This window comes from Aquarana catesbeiana, linkage group LG07, assembly GCF_042186555.1.
Source record: "Aquarana catesbeiana isolate 2022-GZ linkage group LG07, ASM4218655v1, whole genome shotgun sequence".
NCBI classification, from domain to species: Eukaryota; Metazoa; Chordata; class Amphibia; order Anura; family Ranidae; genus Aquarana; species Aquarana catesbeiana.
In genome coordinates this window covers 293,406,823-293,433,808 of record NC_133330.1, presented here as the reverse complement: position 1 = coordinate 293,433,808, position 26,986 = coordinate 293,406,823, and the positions used below count along the sequence as shown (strand labels likewise).

The window sequence follows — 26,986 nt, the reverse complement described above, 5'->3', positions numbered from 1 at the left end:
CCAGTGCCATCTGCCTGAGCCACCTGCCAGTGCCATCTGCCAGTGCCTCTATCAGTCCCATCTGTCAGTCAGATCTGCCAGTGCCATCTGCCAGTGCCATCTGCCAGTACCATCTGCCAGTGCCACCTGCCGTCAGTGCCACCTGCCATCAGTGCCACCTGCCGTCAGTTCCACCTGCCGTCAGTTCCACCTGCCGTCAGTGCTACCTGTCAGTGCTACCTGTCAGTGCTACCTGTCAATACCATCTGTCAGTACCACCCGTCAGTGCACGTGCTATCTGTTATCAGTGTCACCAGTGCCACGTAAGAGTGCCAGCTATCATCAGTGCCTTCTGTCATCACCAACAATGGCTAGAAGAGTATATTCAGCTGAGGAGGCGTACAGTATTCTTGCGGGCGACGAGAGCAACGGGGAGCTCTCCGCTTCTGATTCCTCCTCATTTTCCGACTCTGAGTCTGACGTGGACTACGAGCCTGTCCTAACCAGTGGTACACTGACAGCCTCAGAGGAGGATGAGAGTCCGCCCGCCAGACGAAGGCGTACTGGTGAGGAGGCAGTGCCATCCACCAGCACCGCAGTGCCATCCACCAGCACCGCGGTGCCATCCACCAGCACCGCAGTACCTCGGCAAAGGCCACGTACCAGTGGGGTGTCACCTCAGGCCCAAAGGGTTAGGTCCCATGCCAGCCTTCCCTATTCCCTTCAAAACCCCTTGTGGCTGCCACCCAATTCAGGGGAAGCTAACGTTCCCCCTTTCACTGCCCAGCCAGGAGTCCAGGTGGACACAGAAAATTTTTCCCCGATAGACTTTTTCCACCTTATTTTTACTGAGGACATGCTTGCATCTATTGTTGCCCAGTGCAACCTATATGCCCAACAATTTATTGCAAGCAACCCAACGTCCTCTTATGCCCGTCCCTACGAATGGAGAGCCCTAACAGTGGAGGAGTTTAAAATTTTTTTGGGCCTCACGTTCTGTATGGGACTAAACAGAAAAAATCAAATACGTTCGTATTGGTCTACCCTCCCCATCTACCACATGCCCATCTTTTCCTCAATAATGCCCAGGACCAGATATCTCATGATTATGAGATTCCTTCACTATAACGACAATACCCAGTGCCCTCCTCGAAATCACCCAAATTTTGACAAGCTTTTTAAAATTCGCCCCCTAATAAATTATTTTTCAGAAATCTTCCCCCAGTTGTTTACCCCAGGACAACACATATGTGTGGATGAGTCCCTTATCAAATTTTCTGGCAGGCTGGGCTTGAAACAATTTATTCCCACCAAAAGGGCCCGCTATGGGGTGAAGATGTACAAGTTGTGCGATCGTGCTACAGGGTATACCTATGCCTTCATGGTATACGAAGGGAAGGACACCCAGCTACATCCCCCTAATTGCCCAGAATATATCGGATCGAGTGGGAAAGTTGTTTGGCAACTCATAAACCCACTTCTGGAGAAAGGCTACCATCTATATGTGGACAATTTTTATTCTAGTCTGCCCCTGTTCCGAAACCTTCATAGCAAGAAGACTCCAGCATGCGGCACCGTAAGGACGAATCGGAAGGGCTTTCCTCAAAGCCTCGTCAACAAAAAGTTAAGAAGAGGGGAGGCGGCGAGCTTACGGAATGAGGAAATTCTGGCTGTGAAGTGGAGGGACAGAAGGGATGTCTACATGCTTTCTTCAATCCACAACAACACATTTGTTGAGATCAGCAGGAGGAATGGCCCAATTCAAAAGCCGACGTGCATCTATGAATACAACATGTATATGGGGGGTGTCGACTTCAACGACCAGATGCTCGAGCCCTACCTTTCTACCAGAAGAACATTCCAGTGGTACAAAAAAGTTTCGATTTATTTATTTAATTTGGCCATTTACAACACCTATGTAATTTATCGCAACTCCACCGACAGACCCAAACCCTTCCTTGGCTACCAGGAGGAAATCACCACTGCCCTTATATACCCGAACGGCCCACCAGAAAACATTAGATCCGATGTAATTAGTAGACTCTCTGAACGCCACTTTCCCGATAAAATCCCTCCCAGACCAACAGGCCAAAAACGACAAAAAAAATGCCGGGTGTGCTCCAAACGAGGGGTGAGAAGAGACACCACTTATCATTGTGCCCAATGTCCTTCCCAACCAGGCCTCTGCATAGTTGACTGTTTCCGCCGTTACCATACTTCACTAAATTATTAGTGAAGTATGGTAAACATAACACTCACTTCCTGCCTTCACACCCCTTATGCCTCTGCTTGCTCTGTAACTGACCCTGGCTTGTTATTCAACCATGCTTCTGCCTACCGATTCTGTTTATATCTCTGCCTGATCTGGAACTGACCCTGGACTGTTATTCGACCATGCTTCTGCCTACCGATTCTGTTTATATCTCTGCCTGATCTGGAACTGACCCTGGACTGTTATTCGACCACGCTTCTGCCTACCGATTCTGTACATACCTCTGCCTGATCTGGAACCGACCCTGGACTGTTTGACCATGCCTCTTGCCTGCCTCTTGGACTGATCTTGTACCCTGCCAGTGGACTAGTGGGATTCAGAACACAGGGGTCTCACATATGTGAGGGGCTCCAGAATTGTTTTTCTGGATGAAGAAAACAATTTCATTTGTTTTCTCATTCCTAGATTAGGGTCTGGAGACTCGGAGGCTTCAAAGAGATTTGGGTGGGAGAAGCCTCTACCCCTGTCCCCATTCTGTCCTGAACGAGGCCCTACGTCTCCCTGCTGCCTGTAGGACCTATGCCATCATGCCTCTGCCTGTCGCATGAACTGACCACACCACATGGACCTGCCTACTACCAGGACCAATATATTGGCACTGCTGACAATCTCTGCCTGCACTGACCCTGGACTATATATGGACAGTATCCCTGCCTGCTGCCTGTACTGACTATGGACAGGATTCCTGCCTGTTGCCTGGAAGATTGCGTTTGCTTTTGCTGACCAAGTCCCTGTCTGCTGCCTGGACCAGTGCTATCCTCCTGTGTACAACTGCGCTATTACAACCACAGGTAATCTTTTGTTTACTCTTTGCTCAGCATAATGTATTTTGGGGTGTAATTCTTGGTATGTGAATGCTATGTGTCCATAGAACACCTGATGGTGTTCCTTGCATGTTGGGCCTCTGTATGTGGCCAGGCTGTGTAAAAGTCTCACACATGTTGTATCGCCGTACTCAGGAGGAGTAGCAGAATGTATTTTGGGGTGTCATTTTTGCTATGTACATGCTATGTGTTGGAAATATCTTATAAATGCACAACTTTGCGTAAAAAAAATGCGTTTATTTTTTTTCCACATTTTCCAAAAACTTTTGGAAAAAAAATGAACCGTTCAAAAGACTCATTATGCCTCATAGATTATACGTTGGGGTGTTAGCTTTCCAAAATGGGGTCACTTTGTGGGCGTTTCCATTGTCCTGGTGCTCCAGGGCCTTCAAAATTGTAATAGGTGGTTGAGAAATGAGATGTGTAATTTATGCTCCTAGAATGCCTGATGGTGCTATTTCAATATTGGGCCTCTGTATGTGGCCAGGCTGTGTAAAAGTCTCACACATTTGGTATCGAAATACTCAGGAGGAGTAGCAGAATGTATTTTGGGGTGTCATTTTTGCTATGTACATGCTATGTGTTGGAAATATCTTATAAATGCACAACTTTGCGTAAAAAAAATGCGTTTTCATTTTTTTTCCACATTTTCCAAAAACTTTTGGAAAAAAATGAACCGTTCAAAAGACTCACTATGCCTCATAGATTATACGTTGGGGTGTTAGCTTTCCAAAATGGGGTCACTTTGTGGGCGTTTCCATTGTCCTGGTGCTCCAGGGCCTTCAAAGGTGTAATAGGTGGTTGAGAAATGAGATGTGTAATTTATGCTCCTAGAACGCCTGATGGTGCTATTTCAATATTGGGCCTCTGTATGTGGCCAGGCTGTATAAAAGTCTCACACATGTGGTATCGAAATATCAGGAGGAGTAGCAGAATGTATTTTGGGGTGTCATTTTTGCTATGTACATGCTATGTGTTGGAAATATCTTATAAATGCACAACTTTGCGTAAAAAAAAATGCGTTTTCATTTTTTTGCCACATTTCCCAAAAACTTTTGGAAAAAAATGAACCGTTCAAAAGACTTATTATGCCTCATAGATTATACGTTGGGGTGTTAGCTTTCCAAAATGGGGTCACTTTGTGGGCGTTTCCATTGTCCTGGTGCTCCAGGGCCTTCAAAGGTGTAATAGGTGGTTGAGAAATGAGATGTGTAATTTATGCTTCTAGAACGCCTGATGGTGCTATTTCAATATTGGGCCTCTGTATGTGGCCAGGCTGTGTAAAAGTCTCACACATTTGGTATCGAAATACTCAGGAGTAGCAGCAGAATGTATTTTGGGGAGTCATTTGTGGTATACACATGCCATGTGAGAGAAATAACCTATTACAATGATAATTTTGTGGAAAAAAAAAAAAAAAAAAAAAATCTTCATTTTGCAAAGAATTGTGGGAAAAAAATGACAACATCAAAAACCTCACAATGCATCTTACTGAATACCTTGGAATGTCTACTTTCAAAAAAGGGGTCATTTGGGGGGTATTTGTACTTACCTGACTTGTTCGGGTCGCAAGAAATGAGATAGGCCGTCAGTACATCAGGTGTGATCAATTTTTTATGATTTGCACCATAACTTGTAAACTCTCTAACTTTCACAGAGACCAAATAATATTCACTAATTTGGGTTATTTTTACTAAAGATATGTAGCAGTATAAATTGTGGCCAAAATTTATGAAGAAAAATTACTAATTTGCAAAATTTTATCACAGAAACTAAGAAAAATTCGTTTTTTTTCAAAATTTTCGGTCTTTTTTCATTTATAGCGCAAAAAATAAAAAACCCAGAGGTGATCAAATACCACCAAAAGAAAGCTCTATTTGTATGAAAAAAAGGACAAAAAATTCATTTGGGTACAGTGTTGCATGACTGAGTAATTGTCATTCAAAGTGTGACAGCGCTGAAAGCTGAAAATTGGTCTGGGCAGGAGGGGGGTTTAAGTGCCCAGTAAGCAAGTGGTTAAAAAAGAAAAACTGAAATATCACATGGTCCTAAGTATTTGACTCTTTGCTGTGACACTCATATATTTAACTCAGGTGTTGTCTATTTTTTCTGATCATCCTTGAGATGGTTCTACACCTTCATTTGAGTCCAGCTGTGTTTGATTATACTGATTGGACTTGATTAGGAAAGCCAGACACCTGTCTATATAAGACCTTACAGCTCACAGTGCATGTCAGAGCAAATATGAATCATGAGGTCAAAGGAACTGCCTGAAGAGCTCAGAGACAGAATTGTGGCAAGGCACAGATCTGGCCAAGGTTACAAAAAAATTTCTGCTGCACTTAAAGTTCCTAAGAGCACAGTGGCCTCCATAATCCTTAAATGGAAGACGTTTGGGACGACCAGAACCCTTCCTAGAGCTGGCCGTCCGGCCAAACTGAGCTATCGGGGGAGAAGAGCCTTGGTGAGAGAGGTAAAGAAGAACCCAAAGATCACACTGTGGCTGAGCTCCAGAGATGCAGTTGAGAGATGGGAGAAAGTTGTAGAAAGTCAACCATCACTGCAGCCCTCCACCAGTCGGGCTTTATGGCAGAGTGGCCCGACGGAAGCCTCTCCTCAGTGCAAGACACATGAAAGCCTGCATGGAGTTTGCTAAAAAACACCTGAAGGACTCCAAGATGGTGAGAAATAAGATTCTTTGGTCTGATGAGACCAAGATAGAACTTTTTGGCCTTAATTCTAAGCGGTATGTGTGGAGAAAACCAGGCACTGCTCATCACCTGTCCAATACAGTCCCAACAGTGAAGCATTGTGGTGGCAGCATCATGCTGTGGGGGTGTTTTTCAGTTGCAGGGACAGGACGACTGGTTGCAATCGAGGGAAAGATGAATGCGGCCAAGTACAGGGATATCCTGGACGAAAACCTTCTCCAGAGTTCTCAGGACCTCAGACTGGGCCGAAGGTTTACCTGCCAACAAGACAATGACCCTAAGCACACAGCTAAAATAACAAAGGAGTGGCTTCACAACAACTCCATGACTGTTCTTGAATGGCTCAGCCAGAGCCCTGACTCAACCCAATTGAGCATCTCTGGAGAGACCTAAAAATGGCTGTCCACCAACGTTTACCATCCAACCTGACAGAACTGGAGAGGATCTGCAAGGAGGAATGGCAGAGGCTCCCCAAATCCAGGTGTGAAAAACTTGTTGCATCTTTCCCAAAAAGACTCATGGCTGTATTAGATCAAAAGGGTGCTTCTACTAAATACTGAGCAAAGGGTCTGAATACTTAGGATCATGTGATATTTCAGTTTTTCTTTTTTAATAAATCTGCAAAAATGTCAGCAATTCTGTGTTTTTCTGTCAATATGGGGTGCTGTGTGTATATTAATGAGGAAAAAAATGAACTTAAATGATTTTAGCAAATGGCTGCAATATAACAAAGAGTGAAAAATTTAAGGGGGTCTGAATACTTTCCATCCCCACTGTATTGAGTTGGTAAGCTGCAATATAATAAATGTTTGCTTTTGGGTTTAATACCGCTTTAAAGTCCATTTAGAACTACGTGCCCATCCATGAATACTCTGTCCACAGGCTGAAAACATTGTTATGTGAATTCACTGCAGAATAAACACCATTGTCACCCTTTTACAGAAAGTGAAAAAGTATCTACTGGCAGGCACAACAGGAAATACAACTATTTTATGGAGGAGACTCAGAACAACAAAAATGTCTGCATTACTGGTAGTGCTGAACTACAGCATATATATCATTTTGATTTTACCCATAGTTCCACTATGAATTGAAAAAACAAACAAACAGTAAATTATTTTCTGCAACAAGGACACTTTCAGGGACACAACTTCAAAGCTAGGGACTGTCCCTGGTAACCAAGGACAGCTGACAAATAAGAACTCAGGCCATCAAACAGTTCTATTTTAGTTCTCCAACCTTTATGCCCCATACACACGGTCAGATTTTCCGACGGAAAATGTGTGATAGGACCTTGTTGTCGGAAATTCCGACCGTGTGTGGGCTCCATCACACATTTTCCGTCGGAATTTCCGACACACAAAGTTTGAGAGCTTGCTATAAAATTTTCCGACAACAAAATCTGTTGTCGGAAATTCCGATCGTGTGTGCACAAATCCGACGCACAAAGTGCCACGCATGCTCAGAATAAATTAAGAGACGAAAGCTATTGGCTACTGCCCCGTTTATAGTCCCGACGTACGTGTTTTACGTCACCGCGTTCAGAACGATCAGATTTTCCAACAACTTTGTGTGACCGTGTGTATGCAAGACAAGTTTGAGCCAACATCCGTCAGAAAAAATCCATGGATTTTGTGGTCGGAATGTCCGATCAATGTCCGACCGTGTGTACGGGGCATTAATTAAAGGATTTCTTATGCCCTGATGGAGCCCACACACGATCGTAATTTCCGACAACACAATCCGATCGCACTTTTTCCGTCGGAAAATCCGACCGTGTGTACAGGGCATTAAGCAGAACTACACTGCATCTGACCACCGCAAACATAAAATGATGTTTAATTCATTTTTAATATTCAAAGTAAAATCACCCGCCTATTTATGTTTCCATGCTTTATTTTGATGAGAAATCACTTTAGCACCCAAGGCAAAAACAGGGCCAAATGCCCCCTCCATGATCTGTGACCGGTTTTTGTGTACTTTCTGTGCCCCCTCCTGCGTACCAAAGGCCTCTTCTGCCTACCCCCCTTGTCCTGGATCTGCCTGCGATGTCCCTACAAGTCTTCCGAAAAGCCATGTAAAGAGAACATTATTGTTCCAGTTCAGAGGATGACATATGTGCCTTGGACATTCCAGGAAAACTCTACAGGATGTAAACAATGTCCTGTCCGGGGCAACATACAGCAGTGAGAACTCCATGATGGCTGAGCCTGAGGTCTCTGTCCTCCTATTTCACAATCTGATGAGGAAGGCGATGAGGTTTTATGTTTGTAACTCTAGTTACTCTTTAATCCCTATCACTTCATCTTAAGATTTCCCATCATTATATTCGTTGGCATCATCTTCAGGAAAAACAATTACAATGGAAACAACAAAGTAGTTGCTACAATGTTTTGTGGGATTACTCACTTTACTTAACCACTTCACCCCCTGAACAAGTTACCCCCTTCCTGACCAGAGCACTTTTTGCGATTCGGCACTGCGTCGCTTTAACTGCCAATTGCGCGGTCGTGCAACGTTATACCCAAACAAAATTGACGTCCTTTTTTTCCCACAAATAGAGCTTTCTTTCGGTGGTATTTGATCGCCTCTGCGGTTTTTATTTATGCGCTATAAACAAAAGAATAGCGACAATTTTTTAAAAAACGCATTATTTTTTACTTAATAAAATATCCCCCAAAAATATATAAAAAAACAAATTTTTTCCTCAGTTTAGGCCAATATGTATTCTACATATGTTTGGTAAGAAAAAAAATTGCAATAAGCGTATATTGATTGGTTTGCGCAAAAGTAATAGCGTCTACAAAATAGGGCATACATTTATAGCATTTTTATTATTATTTTTTTTTTTTATTAGTAATGGCGGCGATCTGCGATTTTTATCGGGACTGCGACATTATGGCGGACACATCGGACATTTTTGACACTATTTTTAGACCATTGTCATTTATACAGCGATCAGTGCTATAAAAATGCATCAATTGATTACTGTGTAAATGACACTGGCAGTGAAGGGGTTAACCACTAGTGGGCAGTGAAGGGGTTAAGTGTGTCCTAGGGAGTGATTCTAACTGTGAGGGGGCTGGACTTCATCACACAGAATAGTGATCACAGCTCTCAATGACAGAGACTTGTGATCACTGTCCTGTCACTAGGCAGAATGGGGAAATGCTTTGTTTACAAAAGCATCTCTCCGTGACACGATCGCGTGCACCCAGTGGACATTCACGGAGACTGCGGCGGGCGGTCACGTGCTCGTGACACCGCTTCTTAAAGGGGACGTACCTGTACGCCCTTTTCCCTGCCAGTGCCATTCTGCCAGTGTAAATCGGCGTGCGCTGGTCGGCAATCGGTTAAGGTGATTGTAAAGAATCACCTTGTAAAACAACCCATTCAGTTTAAAATAGAAATGAAAGGCAAACCATTTGTGTATAGATATAAAAATACATTATAAATACCTTTTTTCCATTTTTTATAGGTGATCACATTCCCTCTGTTCTCAGCTGCATAAGAGCTGGGGTAGGAGAAGCAGCACTGAGCTTCACAGTGAATAGCTGTACAGTGGGGGCGTGTCCGGACAGGTCAGATCATTGGAGGAGAGCAGGCTGAGTTCCCAGCATAGCTAGAGAACTGACCACAATGTGCTCTCCTGCTTAGTGTGGTCAGTTTTTAATAGGAAAGCAATGGGGCTAGCAGGAACTTTCACACAAAGGAAGCAATACAAAGAGAACAGGATACTTTCTCATACAAGTACTTGGTACCAGAGGCACATGTCTGGAATGTGAAGTGTTAGGGTAACAAACGCTTTAAGACTCCAGTCACACTAGCGCGACTTCAAAGTCACACAATTTCCAGTGCTAGTTTAATGCGACTTTTGACTTTTGATGTGCTCTAGTCCAGTCACATGATTCCCTATGTTAGCCGGGGAGAGGAGAAAACAATTGACAACAGCTGGAAATCCCTAGATTGGTGATGTCACCCATAGGTTCCTATGGCCCATCCGTTATTGGCACTCCCTCCTTTCCCCTACCACCGCCACTAACTGACAGAGGGAAGATGGAACACATGACCGAACTAAATCAAGCATACAGTAAAGGGAAAATACCGTATTTATCGGCGTATAACACGCACAGGCGTATAACACGCACATTCATTTTAAGAGGGAAGTTTCAGGAAAAAAACTAAAATTTTAAATAAGGAACTTTGGAGCAAAATAAGGGTCAGTGCCCATCTGCAGCCTCATCAATCCACATCAATACAGCCTCACGATTGCCTTCAATGCAGCAGCATCACCATTGCCAACAGTGCAGCCTGATTGACGTCCACCTGCAGCCTAGAGGGGACAGGGAGGGGGCGGGACGAGTGCTGACAGATTACATACAGTGAGAATCTCCTATAATAGACAGAACAGTGGTCCAATGGCGGCCCAGGAGACAGGACTTCCTATTACAGAGGCTGCCAAGTAAACAGGAGATTCTCGCTGTATGTAATCTGACAGCGCTCGTCCGGCCCCCCTCCTTGTCCCCTCCGAGGCATCTAAAATTGAAGTATTGGCGTATAACACGCACACGCTATTTGCACCCGATTTTCATGGTAAAAAAGTGAGTGTTATACGCCAATAAATACAGTAATTGTTTGATCCCCTGCTGATTTTGTAAGCCATGTATTGTAAAAACGTGGCTGAGAACCTTCTTCAGAACACTGAAGATGGGTGCTGGATGGGTCTTCCAGCATGACAATGACCCAAAACATACCGCCAAGGCAACAAAAGGAGTGGCTCAAGAAGAAGCACATTAAAGTGGTGTTCCGGCCGAAATTATACTTTTTAAATAAAAATACCCCTATAATACACAAGCTTAATGTATTCTAGTAAAGTTAGTCTGTAAACTAAGGTCTGTTTTGTCAGTTTATAGCAGTAGTTTGTTATTTTATAAACTTACAGCAGACCTTGGCCATCTTAAGTGTGGGCATCTGAAGCCAGACTGTATTTCTTCCTGGATCTCATCCTTGCAGATCTCGCACATGCTCAGTGCAGCACAAGTAGTGTAATAGGTTTCAGGTCAGGTTTCCATAGCAACGGCAGTTTCAGAGGAAGTTGCCGCCCCTTCCCAGAAGGCATTGCAAACAGGAAATGATGCGATGGGCCACGGCCAGGGAGGAGGAAGTAAAAAATGAATACAGCAGATATACAGTAGGTGCTGAGAAAAAAATTAAAAAATATCCAATTTGTTTACAGTGCACAGTTTACTGAGGGATGCTGAAGAGTTGTAAAAGTGAGTGGAACTCCACTTTAAGGTCATGGAGTGGCCTAGCCAGTCTCCGGACCTTAATCATATAGAAATTTATGGAGGGAGCTGAAACTTTGAGTTGCCAAGAGACAGCCAAGAAACCTTAAGGATTTAGAGAAGATCTGTAAAGAAGAGTGGACCAAAATCCCTCCTGAGATGTCTGCAAACCTGGTCACCAACTACAAGAAACATCTTACCTCTGTGCTTGCCAACAAGGGTTTTTCCATCAAGCACTAAATCATGTTTTGCCCTTTGGATCAAATACTTATTTTACTCACTGAACTGCAACTAAATTTATAACATTTGTATCATGTTTTTTTATGGATTTTTGGTTGCTATTCTGTCTCTATCATTTAAAATATACCTATGATAAAAAAATTATAGACCCTTCATTTCTTTCTAAGTAGGCAAAACTTACAAAATCTGCAGGGGATCAAATAATTATTTTCCCCCACTGCATAGACTGTGTAGACAGAATATGTGTTAGGAGGACGGAGGGAGCATTTTAAAAACTAGGTATGTTTAGCCTGGAATTCTACTTTAACCACTTGCCAACCTCCCGCAATGTACTGCAGACGAGTGGCGGCTGTAGGCAAAGCGACATATCTGTTGCTGCCTACTTCCAAATTTAGGGCGCACACATGCACGCCCCCCCGGCTCCCTCTGTGATTGTACACAATGGGAGGCGGTTAGCAAGTCCCGGCCAAGGATTCACAGGTGGCACCTGCTGATCCGCTGTGTACATTTACCACTGAAAGCTCTTTGTTGACATTCTACACAGAGCTCTGTACACAGAGAGCGATCTGTCAGTTTCTTATCCCTGTAAAGCAGAAATGAGAAACTGAGAGATCATTAGCAAAAATCAGCACACTTTACACGTTATACATAGTTAGGCACATATGTAACCCCTCAATCGCCCTAGATGTGAACTCCTTCCCAGCCAGTGTCATTACTACAGTGACAGTGTATATTTTTAGCACTGATCACTGTACTAACGACACTGGTGATGTCAGTGGCAGTTAGTTCCCTCCCCTAGCGTCAGTTAGTGTCAGATTTCCCGCCTCAATATCACAGTCCCATTATAAGTCGTTGATCATCGCCATTAGTAGTATAAAAAAAAAAATTATTCCAGCATATATATATACCATAGTTTGTAGGCGCTATAGCTTTCACGCAAACCAATTAATATACACTTATTGGGATTTTGTTTTATCAAAAACCATGTAGCAGAATACATTTTGTCCAAAATTTATAAGGAAATTCGATTTTTACATTTTTTTATAGGATATGTTTTATAGCAGAAAGTGGGGGTTTTTCTTTTTCATTTATATCTCAAACAATTAAAAAATCCAGTGGTGACCAAATACCACCCAAAGAAAACTCTATTTCTGTGAACAAAAATTATATACATTTCATTTGGGTACAGCATTGCATGACCGCGCAATAGGCAGTTAAAGTAGCGCAGTGCCAAATAGCAAACAATGGTCTAGTCATGAAGGGAGTAAAATCTTCCGGAACAGAAGAGGTTAGGCCATACCCCCACATCAGCAAAAGTCGCAATATTTGTCCATAGGAAAATAGGGATCTTTGCCAGCACACCATGGTATAGTGATAATCTTGTCTATTATTCACATAGGGAAAGAGGCATCACAAGTCATTTCAGGACCTTATATGATCCCTTTTTCAAGACAGAGTGATGCATTACTTTGTCTTGAGAAGGGGAGCTGGCGAAATCCCAAAACGTTGGCCTGTGATGCCTATTACTTTATATGAAATTATACCAGGGTGTGCTGGTGAAGATACCTATTTTTCTATGAATGCATGGTGGTACCATCCAACAATTCACTTCAGCACCCTACGTGAACTGTGGGCAAGCCAGTAAGTATCCAATACATATACTACAACTTCTCACTAAATTTGGCCACACACACATAACATCCTGAATGTGGAACCTTCTTTAGGTTTACTCATTACTATGTAGATCAGGGGTCTCAAACTGGTGGGCCTCCAGCTGTTGTAAAACTACAAGTCCCATCATGCCTCTGCCTATGGGAGTCATGCTTGTAACTGTCAGCCTTGCAATGCCTCATGGGACTTGTAGTTTCACAACAGCTGGAGGGCCGCCAGTTTGAAACCCCTGATGTAGATCCTTCTCAAAAACCTGTTCAATTCATATTCAATAGACCATCCTTTCTCAACCTCTTTACTAGAAATAATTTTCAGGTCTAAGACAACCTGCTAAACATTGTTATATTATAGGCTGCATTACATTAGTGTGCTCAGTAAGATGAAGATATAACAATCAATAAAATAATGAAGCATATGGGGCACCTTGTGTATTTAACACCCAAGGTGGATCATTTTAACCCCCCCCCCCCATCACCACCACCACCACCACCACTATATACAACAACAAAAATTTCAGTAATAATAATGGAATTAAATTTAAACAAATAATAATGGGCAGAAAGGCCGGGCTGCCCTATTACAAGAACTGCCACACATTGGTGGTCAGAGGGAGAAATTCCATCTTTATAGGCAGTTAAAACGATCAGTGGTGTCAGCAGAGATTTTTATCTGAGAGACAAATGAAAAGGTTCCACCAGCGTCAACCTTTTGATCTTGCCAAGTGACATCAGTCCTGGGACTATACGGGCAGCATCAGGAAGGAAGTTAATCCACTATTGCTTGATGCTCAAGAAACCTCTTGAGGAACCCTAGGTTCCATAGATCTAGGTTGAGAATGACTGCAGTAGACACTTAGCTTTGTAACCTTCCTAGTTATTTTTATAACATGACTCTGGACAAAGGAGTCTTTTATTTAAGGCTATAAACATCAACCTTGCAGCACTGGGGTCACTGGTTTAAACACCAACCATGATACTACATGCATGGAGTTTGCAAGTTCTCCCTGTGCTTGCAAGGATTTTCTCCCACACTCCAAAGACATGCTGGTAGGTTAATTGGCTCCTGTCTAAATTGGTCCTAGTAAGTGTATCTATGCATGTGAGGTAGGACCACAGATTGTAAGCTGTGCACGTGACGGTGGCTGACTGGAAACTTTTGGCCCAGGGGGCAAGTACAACCCAGAGACTCAGGGTGCAGTGACCCGGCCACCTCCCCGTTTTCCCTCTTCCCTGCCTCCTCCCAACCCCCATCTCAGGCTGAAGCTCCGCCCCAGGTACTCTCTGCTCACCGGGGGGGTTAGCCTCTGCTCTAATACGGCGTACACCATCCATGCTGGGGGGCTGCCTGTGCTCTGTCCTCATCCCCATCCCACACTCGGTAGGACACTGCCGTGGACTTTCTACTCCTTTTCACCAGGAAGCCTTGAAGCCTTTGGGCATGTCTGCGGCGGAAGTGGTGCAGCCTTTTTACGGGGCATCAGAGAGCGCACCCACCACCCCCCCGGCCCAGTCCACCCCTGGCATATGAGGTAGGGAACATAGATTGTAAGTTTTTACTTGAAGGCAGCAATTGATGTGGATATACAATATACAGTATCTCACAAAAACGAGTACACCCCCTCACATTTTTGTAAGTATTTTATTCTATCTTTTGATGTGACAACACTGAAGAAATGACACTTTGCTACCATGTAAAGTAGTGAGTGTAGAGCTTGTATAACAGTGTAAATTTGCTGTCCCCTCAAAATAACGCAACACAAAGCCATTAATGTCTAAACCGCTGACAACAAAAGTGAGTACACCCCTAAGTGAAAATGTCTAAATTGGGCCCAATTGGCCATTTTCCCTCCCCGGTGTCATGTGACTCGTTAGTGTTACAAGGTCTCAGGTGTGAATGGGGAATAGGTGTGTTAAATTTGGTGTTATCGCTCTCACTCTCTCATACTGGTCACTGGAAGTTCAACATGGCACCTCATGGCAAAGAACTCTCTGAGGATCTAAAAAAAAAGAATTGTTGCTCTACCTAGAGATGACCTAGGCTATAAGAAGGTTACCAAGACCCTGAAACTGAGCTGTAGCACGTTGGCCAAGACCATACAGCGGTGTAACAGGACAGGTTCCTCTCGGAACAGGCCTCGCCATGGGCGACCAAAGAAGTTGAGTGCACATGCTCAGTGTCATATCCAGAGGATGACTTTGGGAAATAGATGTATGAGTGCTGCCAGCATTGCTGTAGAGGTTGAAGGGGTGGGGGGGTCAGTGCTCAGACCATACGCCGCACACTGCATCAAGTTGGTCTGTATGGCTGTCGTCCCAGAAGGAAGCCTCTTCTAAAGATGATGCACAAGAAAGCCCGCAAACAGTTTGCTGAAGACAAGCAGACTAAGGATATGGATTACTGGAACCATGTCCTGTGGTCTGATGAGACCAAGATAAACTTATTTGGTTCAGATGGTGTCAAGCGTGTGTGGCGGCAACCAGGTGAGGAGTATAAAGACAAGTGTGTCTTGCCTACAGTCAAGCAAGGTGGTGGGAGTGTCATGGTCTGGGGCTGAATGAGTGCTGCCGGCACTGGGGAGCTACAGTTCATTGAGGGAACCATGAATGCCAACATGTACTGTGACATACTGAAGCAGAGCATGATCCCCTCCCTTCGGAGACTGGGCCGCAGGGCAGAATTCCAACATGATAACGACCCCAAACACGCCTCCAAGACGACCACTGCCTTGCTAAAGAAGCTGAGGGTAAAGGTGATGGACTGGCCAAGCATGTCTCCAGACCTAAACCCTATTGAGCATCTGTGGACCATCCTCAAACAGAAGGTGGAGGAGCGCAAGGTCTCTAACATCCACCAGCTCTGTGATGTCGTCATGGAGGAGTGGAAGAGGACTCCAGTGGCAACCTGTGAAGCTCTGGTGAACTCCATGCCCAAGAGGGTTAAGGCAGTGCTGGAAAATAATGGAGGCCACACAAAATTTTGACACTTTGTACTCACTTTTGTTGCCAGTAGTTTAGACATTAATGGCTGTGTGTTGAATTATTTTGAGGGGACAGCAAGTTTACACTGCTATACAAACTGTACACTCACTACTTTACATTGTAGCAAAGTGTCATTTCTTCAAGAAAGATATAATAAAACATTTACAAAAATGTGAGGGGTGTACTCACTTTTGTGAGATACTGTATATGTAAAGTAAAACGTCGGCACTATACAAATACTTGCAATAAATAATAAAAATAAAACAGTGTGCCCCTTCCATGAACAGCATGGTGCCTGCTAAATCAGATAACGTCAGTAGATCTTCAATATAAGAAGCATTGGATCAAGTCACATCTGACGACAACTAATATGCATCTTATTCCCTATTATATCCTGGTAGTTTTTTCACACATTTTAGATCCAGGTACCTGGGGACATTTCTGGTTCCCTAAATTCTGCATTTTCCAGACATAAGCAATAAGATAAGAGAGTTTCTGTTCCATCCCTTCAGGGCTTAACCACACACACAGGCTCATAATCACTTGTGGACAACCTAATTCAGTGTACTGCACTTGTCCCGAAGGGTTAAATTGTCTGTTACCTACTGATTGCTGTACATGTGTGCAAATGAGCCGGCACAGCAACACGCTTACCGACTTGGGAAATAATGCAACATTGGCCGATCACACACCAAGCTTCGCGACTGGGGTTTAATCCAGTTGTTGAAACTGATGTATCAAAAACTATACATTTTGCCAAAATGAATTTTTTTCCATGGATGAAAAATGTGAACCCATTGAGTCAGAATCATTTGCACCGTACACCATAAGGCAAGGTTCACACTTGAAGAACGTCGGCTTCCTTGGGCGTTTTTAAAGTGTTTCTTTTATGTGCATTTTTACTCTAATTTTTTGCATGTTTGCAGACATAATTGTTCTCGTTCAGGCCAATAAAAAGTAGATTTACTAAGAGGAGGAGGTTGGCTGCTAACACAGAAACAAGAGTTATGCATATTTTTCAGGTGCCCCCCCACTTTATGTCTATGGGGCTATAAACGCGTGATCCTGTCCCAAAGACGCGCTTGTACTTCAAGTGACAGCACGGCGCTCAGATGTGAATGGGCCCTCAGCGATAAAACAAATTTTACTGTTGCGCATTGACGCACTTCTAAAAACATGTGACAAATTGCTCAGGTGCCTAAATCAGTTTGGTCGGTATAGCCCAACCTTTAGGCCAATAAAAAGTAGAATTACTAAGAGGAGGAGGTTGGTTGCTAACACGAAAACACGCGTTACGCACATTTTTCAGGTGCCCCCCCCCCCCCACACACACACACACACACACACACACACACACACACACACTTTATGCCTATGTGGCTCTGAATGTGCGATCCTATCTAAAAAATGTGCTTGTACTTCAAGTGACAGCACATCGCTCAGATGTGAATGGGACCCACGCGATAAAACAAATATTACTGTTGTGCATTGACGCACTTCTAGAAAAACGCGTGACAAATCGCTCAGGTGCCTAAATCGGTTTGCAAGCAGAATTTTACAGCCTAATTGATTGTCATCATCTTCAAATATGATCATGCAAAAGCGATCAGTATGGTAGCAAAAAAAGATTGATGATTGTATTCACTGATCAGAAACAAGCAATCGGATAGCTTTGAATATAGACATTATACCTGTAACAGTGCTGGAAAAATAACTCTGATTAACCCCTTCAGTGCCAGCAGGTTCTGGCAGCACAGAGCCCCATTGGGTCAGGACTGAAGTAGGTGATCAGGTCCCCCCCCCCCCCATTGTGAAGTCATAGATCAGACCATAGACGTCATACTCACCCTCCACCTGTGTCTCTGGACATGCTGCAGCTGGCAGTCAACACAAATCTCCCCAGACCTCCGGAGCTCTCTCACACACACACACAGCAGCTCGGGGACAAGTGACAGTCACACAGGCTCTGGGCAGGGCTGGCTCTGCCCTCTCCCAGCTCTCTGATTGGCAGATACCTTCAACTACACGATCCTGTAGACAGCCTTCCAGAACTGACAACGTCAGCCAGCTGTGTGCCCTTTAAATGCGGCAGAGTGCAAGCTCCTGGGATCAGAGAAGATAACTGTCTGCCTAATAATCCCCAGACATGATCAGCACTGGAGAAAGTTCTCCTCCAGGGAGAGGACTGATCTCTGCACAGATGATGACTGTCTATAGCAGAGAATGCTCAGTGCTGGAACACCTCCTGCAACAAGTCATCAGCCTGAGCACAGATCACCAGGATCTACAGAGCTCACACACACACTGATGTACTAAAGGAGTGCAGGATATGTACTTATAAGTCACACAGAGACTGGGAACAATTATTTACTAAAGTAGTACATGCTGATCACTTACAAAGAATAGGGATAATGATTTATTAGAGTACTAGCTGATCACTTACAAGTAATATGGATAATTATTTACTAAAGGGGTACAGACTGATCACTTACAAGTAATATGGATAATTATTTACTAAAGGGGTACAGGCTGATCACTTACAAGTAATGAGGACAATGATTTACTAAAGGACTACATTCTGATCACTTACAAGTAATACGGATATTTACTAAATGGGTTAAGGCTGATCACTTACAAGTAATGGGGACAATGATTTACTAAAGGACTACATGCTGATCACTTACAAGTAATGAGGATAATGATTTACTAAAGGAGTACAGGCTGATCACTTACAAGTAATACAGATATTTACTAAATGGGTTAAGGCTGATCACTTACAAGTAATGGGGACAATGATTTACTAAAGGACTACATGCTGATCACTTACAAAGAATAGGGACAATGATTTATTAAATTAGTACAGGCTGATCACTTACAAGTAATAGGGATAATTATTTACTAAAGGAGTACAGGCTGATCACTTACAAAGAATAGGGACAATGATTTACCAAATAAGTACAGGCTGATCACATGCAAGTAATGGGGACGATTTACTAAAGAGTACAGGCTGATCTCTTACAAGTAATAGAGACACAGATTTACTTAAAAAGAGTGTAGAATATGTATTTAAAAGTCACACAGACACTGGGGACAATGATTTACTAAAGAAGTACAGGCTGATCGCTTACAAGTAATGGACACTGGGGTGTTCATTTACTAAAGGCAAATCCTCTTTGCACTGCAGGTACACTTGGAAGTGCAGTCACAGTAGATCTGAGGCAGATGCCGGACATGCAAGGAAAATAGAAAACAGCGTTTTTGTTTGCACATGATTGGATTATAGAAATCAGCAGAGCTTCCCCTCATTTCAGATCTTCCCCTCAGATCTACAGCGACTGCACTTCCAAGTGCACCTGTAGTGCAAAGTGGAGTTGCCTTTAGTAAATCAACCCCAATGGTTTACTAAAGGAGTACAGGCTGATCACTTACAACTAATAGGGGTAATAATTTACTAAAGAAGTATAGACTGATCACTTACAAGTAATAGGGATAATGGGGTTTATTTACTAAAGGCAAATCCACTTTGCCCTGCAAGTACACTTGCAAGTACAGCCACTGTAGATCTGAGGGGGACATGCAAGGAAAATAAAAAAAAACAGCATTTTTGCACATGATAGGATGATAAAATCAGCAGAGCTTCCCCTTTCAAGTGCACTTGTAGTGCAGAGTGGATTTGCCTTTAGTAAATCAATGCAGAGAAAAAGTAGAAAAGTTGGGACTTTGAATGAAGCCTGTCATTATAAATGGGAATACTAATTTTTATATTTTTTGTGATCAGCCTGTACTCCTTTAGCAAAGCATTGGGGGTTATTTATTAAAGGCGAATCCACAGTGCACTTGGAAGTACAGTCGCTGTAGATCTGAAATGAGGGGAATCACTGCAAAAATGCTGTTTTTTATTTTCCTTGCATTTCCCCCTTAAGATCTACAGCGACTGCACTTCCAAGTGCACTGTGGATTTGCCTTCAGTAAATAACTCCCAATGATTTGCTAAAGAAGTACAGGCTGATCACTTACAAGTAAGGAGGATAATGATTTACTAAAGGGGTACAGGCTGATAACTTATAAGTAATAGGGATAATGATTTACTAAAGGAATACAGGCTGATCATTTACAAGTAATGGGGACAATAATTTGCTAAAGAAGTACAGGCTGATCACTTACAAGTAATGGGGTTAATGATTAATAAAGGGGTACAGGCTAATCACTTACAAGCAATAGGGCTATTTACCTAAGGGGGTACAGACAGATCACTTACAAGTAATGGGGATAATAGGGTGTGACTTGTCATGTGATTTGGACCTGTCAAATCACATGACAAGTTGCACCAGTGTCTAAAACCACTTTAAAGTACTATTTTTTTATTGAGGTCTATTTTTCTGACATGTGGCAGACCTCTGTGACCAAGCCTCAGTTGGCAGGGTGAAACGTGTCAGGTGGTGTGGTCAGAGTGGCGCTGGCTGAGGCCACACACTTCCATCTAATGTATTAGCACTGGGCTCAGTAGAGTGGCGTCCTGCACCATACATGTGGCAGCCCTTTTTGCCCCTCTGAAATGTGAACTGTGGTGGCTCGCTTTTTAGACGGTGGTTGACGGGCATAATGTTGCCTCCTCACCACCTGTTTTAACCCTCAAAAGGCCGATCCACCATGGTTGGAGGAGGGTTGGACCGAGGCCCTGTAACTTGAATGGGTCACATTCAGCAGCTGTACTGCCCACCAAATGTGACAGGGGCGGCATGTGTACAGCCCTGAGGTCTGCATATCCGTGCTCAGGTAGGTGACTGGGGAGCGGCTCAACCACCTGCTTTGGCCTCAAGTCGGAACGAGCCCTAAGGCCTGGTTCACACCTATGCATTTTTTAGTGCGTTTTCAGATTTGCAGAAACACACTACAGTCCATTTAACATGGTTTCCTATGGGTCACATTCACATCTGTGCATTTTATGGAAAGGGTCAGGGACTTTTTTCTGGTTTTTGGTTCCATAGACTTCAATGGATCAAAAACGTGTATAGAAAAACGCAAAATGCACCTGGAATCTGCAAACTGCATAGGTGTGACTCAGGCCTAAGTGTCTGTGTTGTACATAGCAACTAAGAACATTTAGATTGTAATCCTTTTAAAACAAATGACAACATGAATGTTGGAATCTGATTGGCTGATACAAGCTTCATGTTTCAGAATCGTTTAACACTAGAGGTAGCCGCCATTTTTTTCTTTCTGCTGTGTAATTTTGGTAAATGAATTCTGAGTGACTTTGTGAAAGAACTGCCGAGTTGCATTAATACGAATCCACAGGAAGTGAAAGGGGAATCTTGAAGCAAGAGGGAAACTCTGATCGCCAGCAGAACTTTAATTTGTGACACATGACAGAGAGGCTTGTGGTGCAGAGCTAATTACAAACCTGAGGGAATATTTGGATGGAAAGCTATTAAGGCCCACAATGTGCATTCAGTGGCCAGGAAACAAGCGCCTCACATATACATCAAGGCTCTGAGAGATGTCTGTATGACCTCCCAGATGCATGTGCGCTTATTATTTTACACACATTAGACATGCATTTCATCCCATCAAGCCACCAGCTTCTTTTTTTCCTATACGTTCTGCTCTGCATCATGGCTGACAATGGGGCACATTTATAAAACGCTCATCTACTGTTCTCAAAGCTATCACATAGGAAGCAAGATCCTAGTTTACCAGAAGAGACTCGCATGATGCAGAAAATCTTTGACTTGTCACAATTTATGCTGCTGTGTAATCTGCAGTGAAAAATCAGATGTATGTATAGCACTACCTCCAAAGGAGCCGCTGAAAAAAATGCCCGGATTCATTTTCCCAGTAGTTGCCCCGCAGCCAGGCACACAATCACAGTCACTAGGGGTGTACTAACTATGTACAAGATGGTGACAGTAAACTTCTGTAGCACCCTCTAGCTAGTGTGCTAAGCAGTGGCGGCTGGTTTTACATTTTTTGAGGGGGGCAGCAAACAAAGCACTCCCCCCCGTTCGGTCGGTCCGCTTGTCCATCCGTCAGTCAGTCAAAACCCCCCACCCAATCCCCCCCATAGCTCGCCCATCCTTCCACCAGCCCCACACTTACTCAATCTAGGTCGTGGACAGCTTCGGCGGCCTCACCTGCATCTCCTCCTCGGAGGCTTCCCCTGTGTCTCCTACTTCTCGGCGGCTTCCTCTGAATATTAGTTTGCTATTGTCACACAACTGGGTGGGCTCAGGGTGCAGTGCCCTGCACCCCCTGCCCGCCCTTTTTTGAAACCAATTAGAGCCTCAGGCTCTAATCATGTGATTAAAAAAAAAAAAACATTAAAATCCATGCATCTGGCACCCTGCAAGTAGATTAGGGGCCGGGTGCATGGATTGGGGGGGCGCCCCTTTGCCCCTAATAATGAAGCGGCCGCCACTGGTGCTAGGTGTAAAAAGGTTAGTTGTTAGTGTAGACAAATTAGCTTGGCTGAGAGCCGGGCCTGGCTTGTGAATCTGGGTCAGGGATCAGATACTCAGGGAGGCTGGATGACCCATCCTGACAGCTCCTCTGGTGCCTGGTCCCTCCCCCTGTTCTCTGGAACTTTGGAGATTGTTCTAGACATAGTGGGTGAAAGCTAGGAGGGGCTGTCATGCATATTTTCTGAGGACCTCAGCCAATCCCCAGTAAAAGGGCTGGCAGGGGGCAGGCCTCCTTATAAATAGGCATGAGTCATGCCAGCGGGGGTAGTCAGGTGGAAGATGGAGATGGAGTGCTCAGGAGGCTGTTGGTGACCTTTGAGGGCACCTTCTAGTCTGGGGGTGACTTCGGGCCTAGGGTTTGGGTGCTGGAGGGACCCTCTACAACACTCAGGCATTGGAGCAAGTGAGAGGACAGCAGGAGCAGGTCAGCATGTCTGGGAATTCTCCTAAGCTGGGTGGGACGGTAGGTGTCAGTTTGGTGGACTGTGGGAAAAGTTAGCCTGTAGGGCTAGTGAAAGGGACTACTGCAGCCATAAGAGTTGACAAAACCTGAAGAGGGGGTGCCGGGAGCAGTGACAACAGAGAAGAAGTGCTGGGAAAGTGTAAGCTGTGTCAGCCCATCTGTTCTCCAAGTATAGGGGCTGCGATTCCCTGCCTGTAATGGGCCTTTGCAACAAAAATACTACAGGGTGACAAGTGTGTGCTGGAGGAAGAAGAGGAGCTATGTATATAGACTGTATATAGGGAGAGTTGTGCCATAAGTTTGTTGTTTGAAGTCAAGTGGTCATCCCATAAACTCAAGTTAGACTGTTCTCTGACTCTGAGTGCCTGTGGAAATTCGGTGGGCCTGGCTGTGCAGGATGGGGGATACCATTCTACTCGCGTCTCCTTAGGGGGTGCGCTACACTTCCTCCTGTAGAACCTAGGCAAAAGACTTTGCAAAAGCAAACTGTGGACTTTTGCAGTAGAAGCAAGAGCAAAGGCTTCTTCATTAGAGCCACAAGAGCAAAGTCCCTTCACAGAGTATTAGATAGACTGAGCTCTTCAGGACAGCAGCCAATGTCCCCTTTACACAAACACACAGCTGACTCTCTAGCACCAGAAGGGTGGCAGCAGCCCAAAAGTCTCCAAGATCTCTCTCAATGTCTGTACTCTAAATGTCTTTGGAAAGTTGGTTGTCTCCTTCCAACATCCCTGCAAATCCTTTTTCCTATGATACCAGGCTAGATCTTCAAATGACAGTCCCTCAGTCAGCTCTTTGGTAACTTCAGCATCCAGGCCCCTCAGCTAACCCAGCTGCACAGCAAGCACATGACAGGGCTGCCCAGAGGGCAACAGGCCCTCCAGATTCTCCAGGACAAGACCTGGAAGCTCCATGTCTCAGAATATTTATACAGACTCGCAGCAGCCTTTAGGGCCACCCTCGCTGGGATTGGCCAGGGCTGTAAAAATATTCATACTGCTATTTGCATTGCTCTACATTTATGTTCCAGAGAGAATCAAAGTTCTCTGGAAAGCAGAGAGAGCAATCAAACTTGCAGCAGGTAAAACACTGAAGAGACCTAATTAACCACTTGACGACCGCCTCACGCCAATTTACGTCGGCAAGGTGGCACGGACAGGCAAAATCACGTACATATACGTGATTTGCCTTCCGCGGGTGGGGGGTCCGATCGGACCCCCCCGGTGCCCGAGGCGGTCGTCTTCTGTCCCACGGCGATCGGAGATGATGGGGAGGCCATCCGTTCGTGGCCCCCCCCTCGCGATCGCCGCCGGCCAATCACATCATTCCTTTGCTGCTGTATGCTAAACAGCAGCAAAGGAAATGATGTCATCTCTCCTCGGCTCGGTAATTTCCGTTCCGGCCCGAGGAGAGAAGACAGGTATGTGAGTGCACCAACACTACACACACACAGTAGAACATGCCAGGCACACTAAACACCCCGATCCCCCCCCCCGATCGCCCCCCGATCCCCCCCCAATCACCCCCCCCGTCACAAACTGACACCAGCAGTTTTTTTGTTTTTGTTTTTTTGTTTTTCTGATTACTGCATTGGTGTCAGTTTGTGACAGTTACAGTGTTGGGACAGTTAGTATCACCCCCCTGTAGGTCTAGGATACCCCCCTAACCCCCCCCTAATAAAGTTTTAACCCCTTGATCACCCCCTGTCACCAGTGTCGCTAGGCGATCATTTTTCTGATCGCTGTATTAGTGTCGCTGGTGACGCTAGTTAGGGACCTAAATATTTAGGTTCGCCGTCAGCGTTTTATAGCGACAGGGACCCCCATATACTATCTAATAAATGTTTTAACCCCTTGATGGCCCCCTAGTTAACCCTTTCACCACTGATCACCGTATAACTGTTACGGGTGACGCTGGTTAGTTTGTTTATTTTTTATAGTGTCAGGGCACCCGCCGTTTATTACCGAATAAAGGTTTAGCCCCCTGATCGCCCGGCGGTGATATGCGTCGCCCCAGGCAGCGTCAGATTAGCGCCAGTACCGATAACACCCACGCACGCAGCATACGCCTCCCTTAGTGGTATAGTATCTGATCGGATCAATATCTGATCCGATCAGATCTATACTAGCGTCCCCAGCAGTTTAGGGTTCCCAAAAACGCAGTGTTAGCGGGATCAGCCCAGATACCTGCTAGCACCTGCGTTTTGCCCCTCCGCCAGGCCCAGCCCAAGTGCAGTATCGATCGATCACTGTCACTTACAAAACACTAAACGCATAACTGCAGCGTTCGCAGAGTCAGGCCTGATCCCTGCGATCGCTAACAGTTTTTTTGGTAGCATTTTGGTGAACTGGCAAGCACCAGCCCAAGGCAGCGTCAGGTTAGCGCCAGTAGCGCTAACACCCATGCACGCACCGTACACCTCCCTTAGTGGTATAGTATCTGAACGGATCAATATCTGATCCGACCAGATCTATACTAGCGTCCCCAGCAGTTTAGGGTTCCCAAAAACGCAGTGTTAGCGGGATCAGCCCAGATACCTGCTAGCACCTGCGTTTTGCCCCTCCGCCCGGCCCAGCCCACCCAAGTGCAGTATCGATCGATCACTGTCACTTACAAAACACTTAACGCATAACTGCAGCGTTCGCAGAGTCAGGCCTGATCCCTGCGATCGCTAACAGTTTTTTTTGTAGCTTTTTATTGAACTGGCAAGCACCAGTGGCCTAGTACACCCCGGTCGTAGTCAAACCAGCACTGCAGTAACACTTGGTGACGTGGCGAGTCCCATTAGTGCAGTTCAAACTGGTGAGGTGGCAAGCACAAGTAGTGTCCCGCTGCCACCAAGAAGACAAACACAGGCCCGTCGTGCCCATAATGCCCTTCCTGCTGCATTCGTCAATCCTAATTGGGAACCCACCGCTTCTGCAGCGCCCGTACTTCCCCCATTCACATCCCCAACCAAATGCAGTCGGCTGCATGAGAGGCATTTTCTTTATGTCCTCCCGAGTACCCCTACCCAACGAACCCCCCCAAAAAAGATGTTGTGTCTGCAGCAAGCGCGAATATAGGTGTGACACCCGCTATTATTGTCCCTCCTGTCCTGACAATCCTGGTCTTTGCATTGGTGAATGTTTTGAACGCTACCATTCATTAGTTGAGTATTAGCGTAGGGTACAGCATTGCACAGACTAGGCACACTTTCACAGGGTCTCCCAAGATGCCATCGCATTTTGAGAGACCCGAACCTGGAACCGGTTACCGTTATAAAAGTTAGTTACAAAAAAAGTGTAAAAAAAAAAAAATATATATAAAATAAAAAAAAATAGTTGTCGTTTTATTGTTCTCTCTCTCTCTCTATTCTCTCTCTCTTGTTCTGCTCTTTTTTACTGTATTCTATTCTGCAATGTTTTATTGTTATTATGTTTTATCATGTTTGCTTTTCAGGTATGCAATTTTTTATACTTTACCGTTTACTGTGCTTTATTGTTAACCATTTTTTTGTCTTCAGGTACGCCATTCATGACTTTGAATGGTTATACCAGAATGATGCCTGCAGGTTTAGGTATCATCTTGGTATCATTCTTTTCAGCCAGCGGTCGGCTTTCATGTAAAAGCAATCCTAGTGGCTAATTAGCCTCTAGACTGCTTTTACAAGCCGTGGGAGGGAATGCCCCCCCCCCCACCGTCTTCCGTGTTTTTCTCTGGCTCTCCTGTCTCAACAGGGAACCTGAGAATGCAGCCGGTGATTCAGCCAGCTGACCATAGAGCTGATCAGAGACCAGAGTGGCTCCAAAAATCTCTATGGCCTAAGAAACCGGAAGCTACGAGCATTTTATGACTTAGATTTCGCCGGATGTAAATAGCGCCATTGGGAAATTGGGGAAGCATTTTATCACACCGATCTTGGTGTCATCAGATGCTTTGAGGGCAGAGGAGAGATCTAGGGTCTAATAGACCCCAATTTTTTCAAAAAAGAGTACCTGTCACTACCTATTGCTGTCATAGGGGATATTTACATTTCCCGAGATAACAATAAAAATGATTAAAAAAAAAAAAAAATGAAAGGAACAGTTTAAAAATAAGATAAAAAAGCAAAAAAATAATA

General features: G+C 44.5%; 1 protein-coding gene across 2 annotated transcripts in view; it reads right to left on the bottom strand.

Moving 5' to 3' along the window:
* The window catches only part of TTC39A (tetratricopeptide repeat domain 39A), a 128,870-nt gene extending 110,806 nt beyond the window's left edge, over positions 1–18,064 (bottom strand). Inside the window, exon 1 of one of the 2 annotated variants that reach the window (XM_073593557.1) lies at positions 17,808–18,064. In XM_073593557.1, coding sequence (XP_073449658.1) covers positions 17,808–17,830 — 23 coding nt within the window. In that variant the 5' untranslated portion in view covers positions 17,831–18,064. The remainder of the gene's footprint in view (positions 1–17,807) is intronic. The other variant, XM_073593556.1, reaches the window with a different exon arrangement.
* Positions 18,065–26,986: the final 8,922 nt, after the last annotated feature.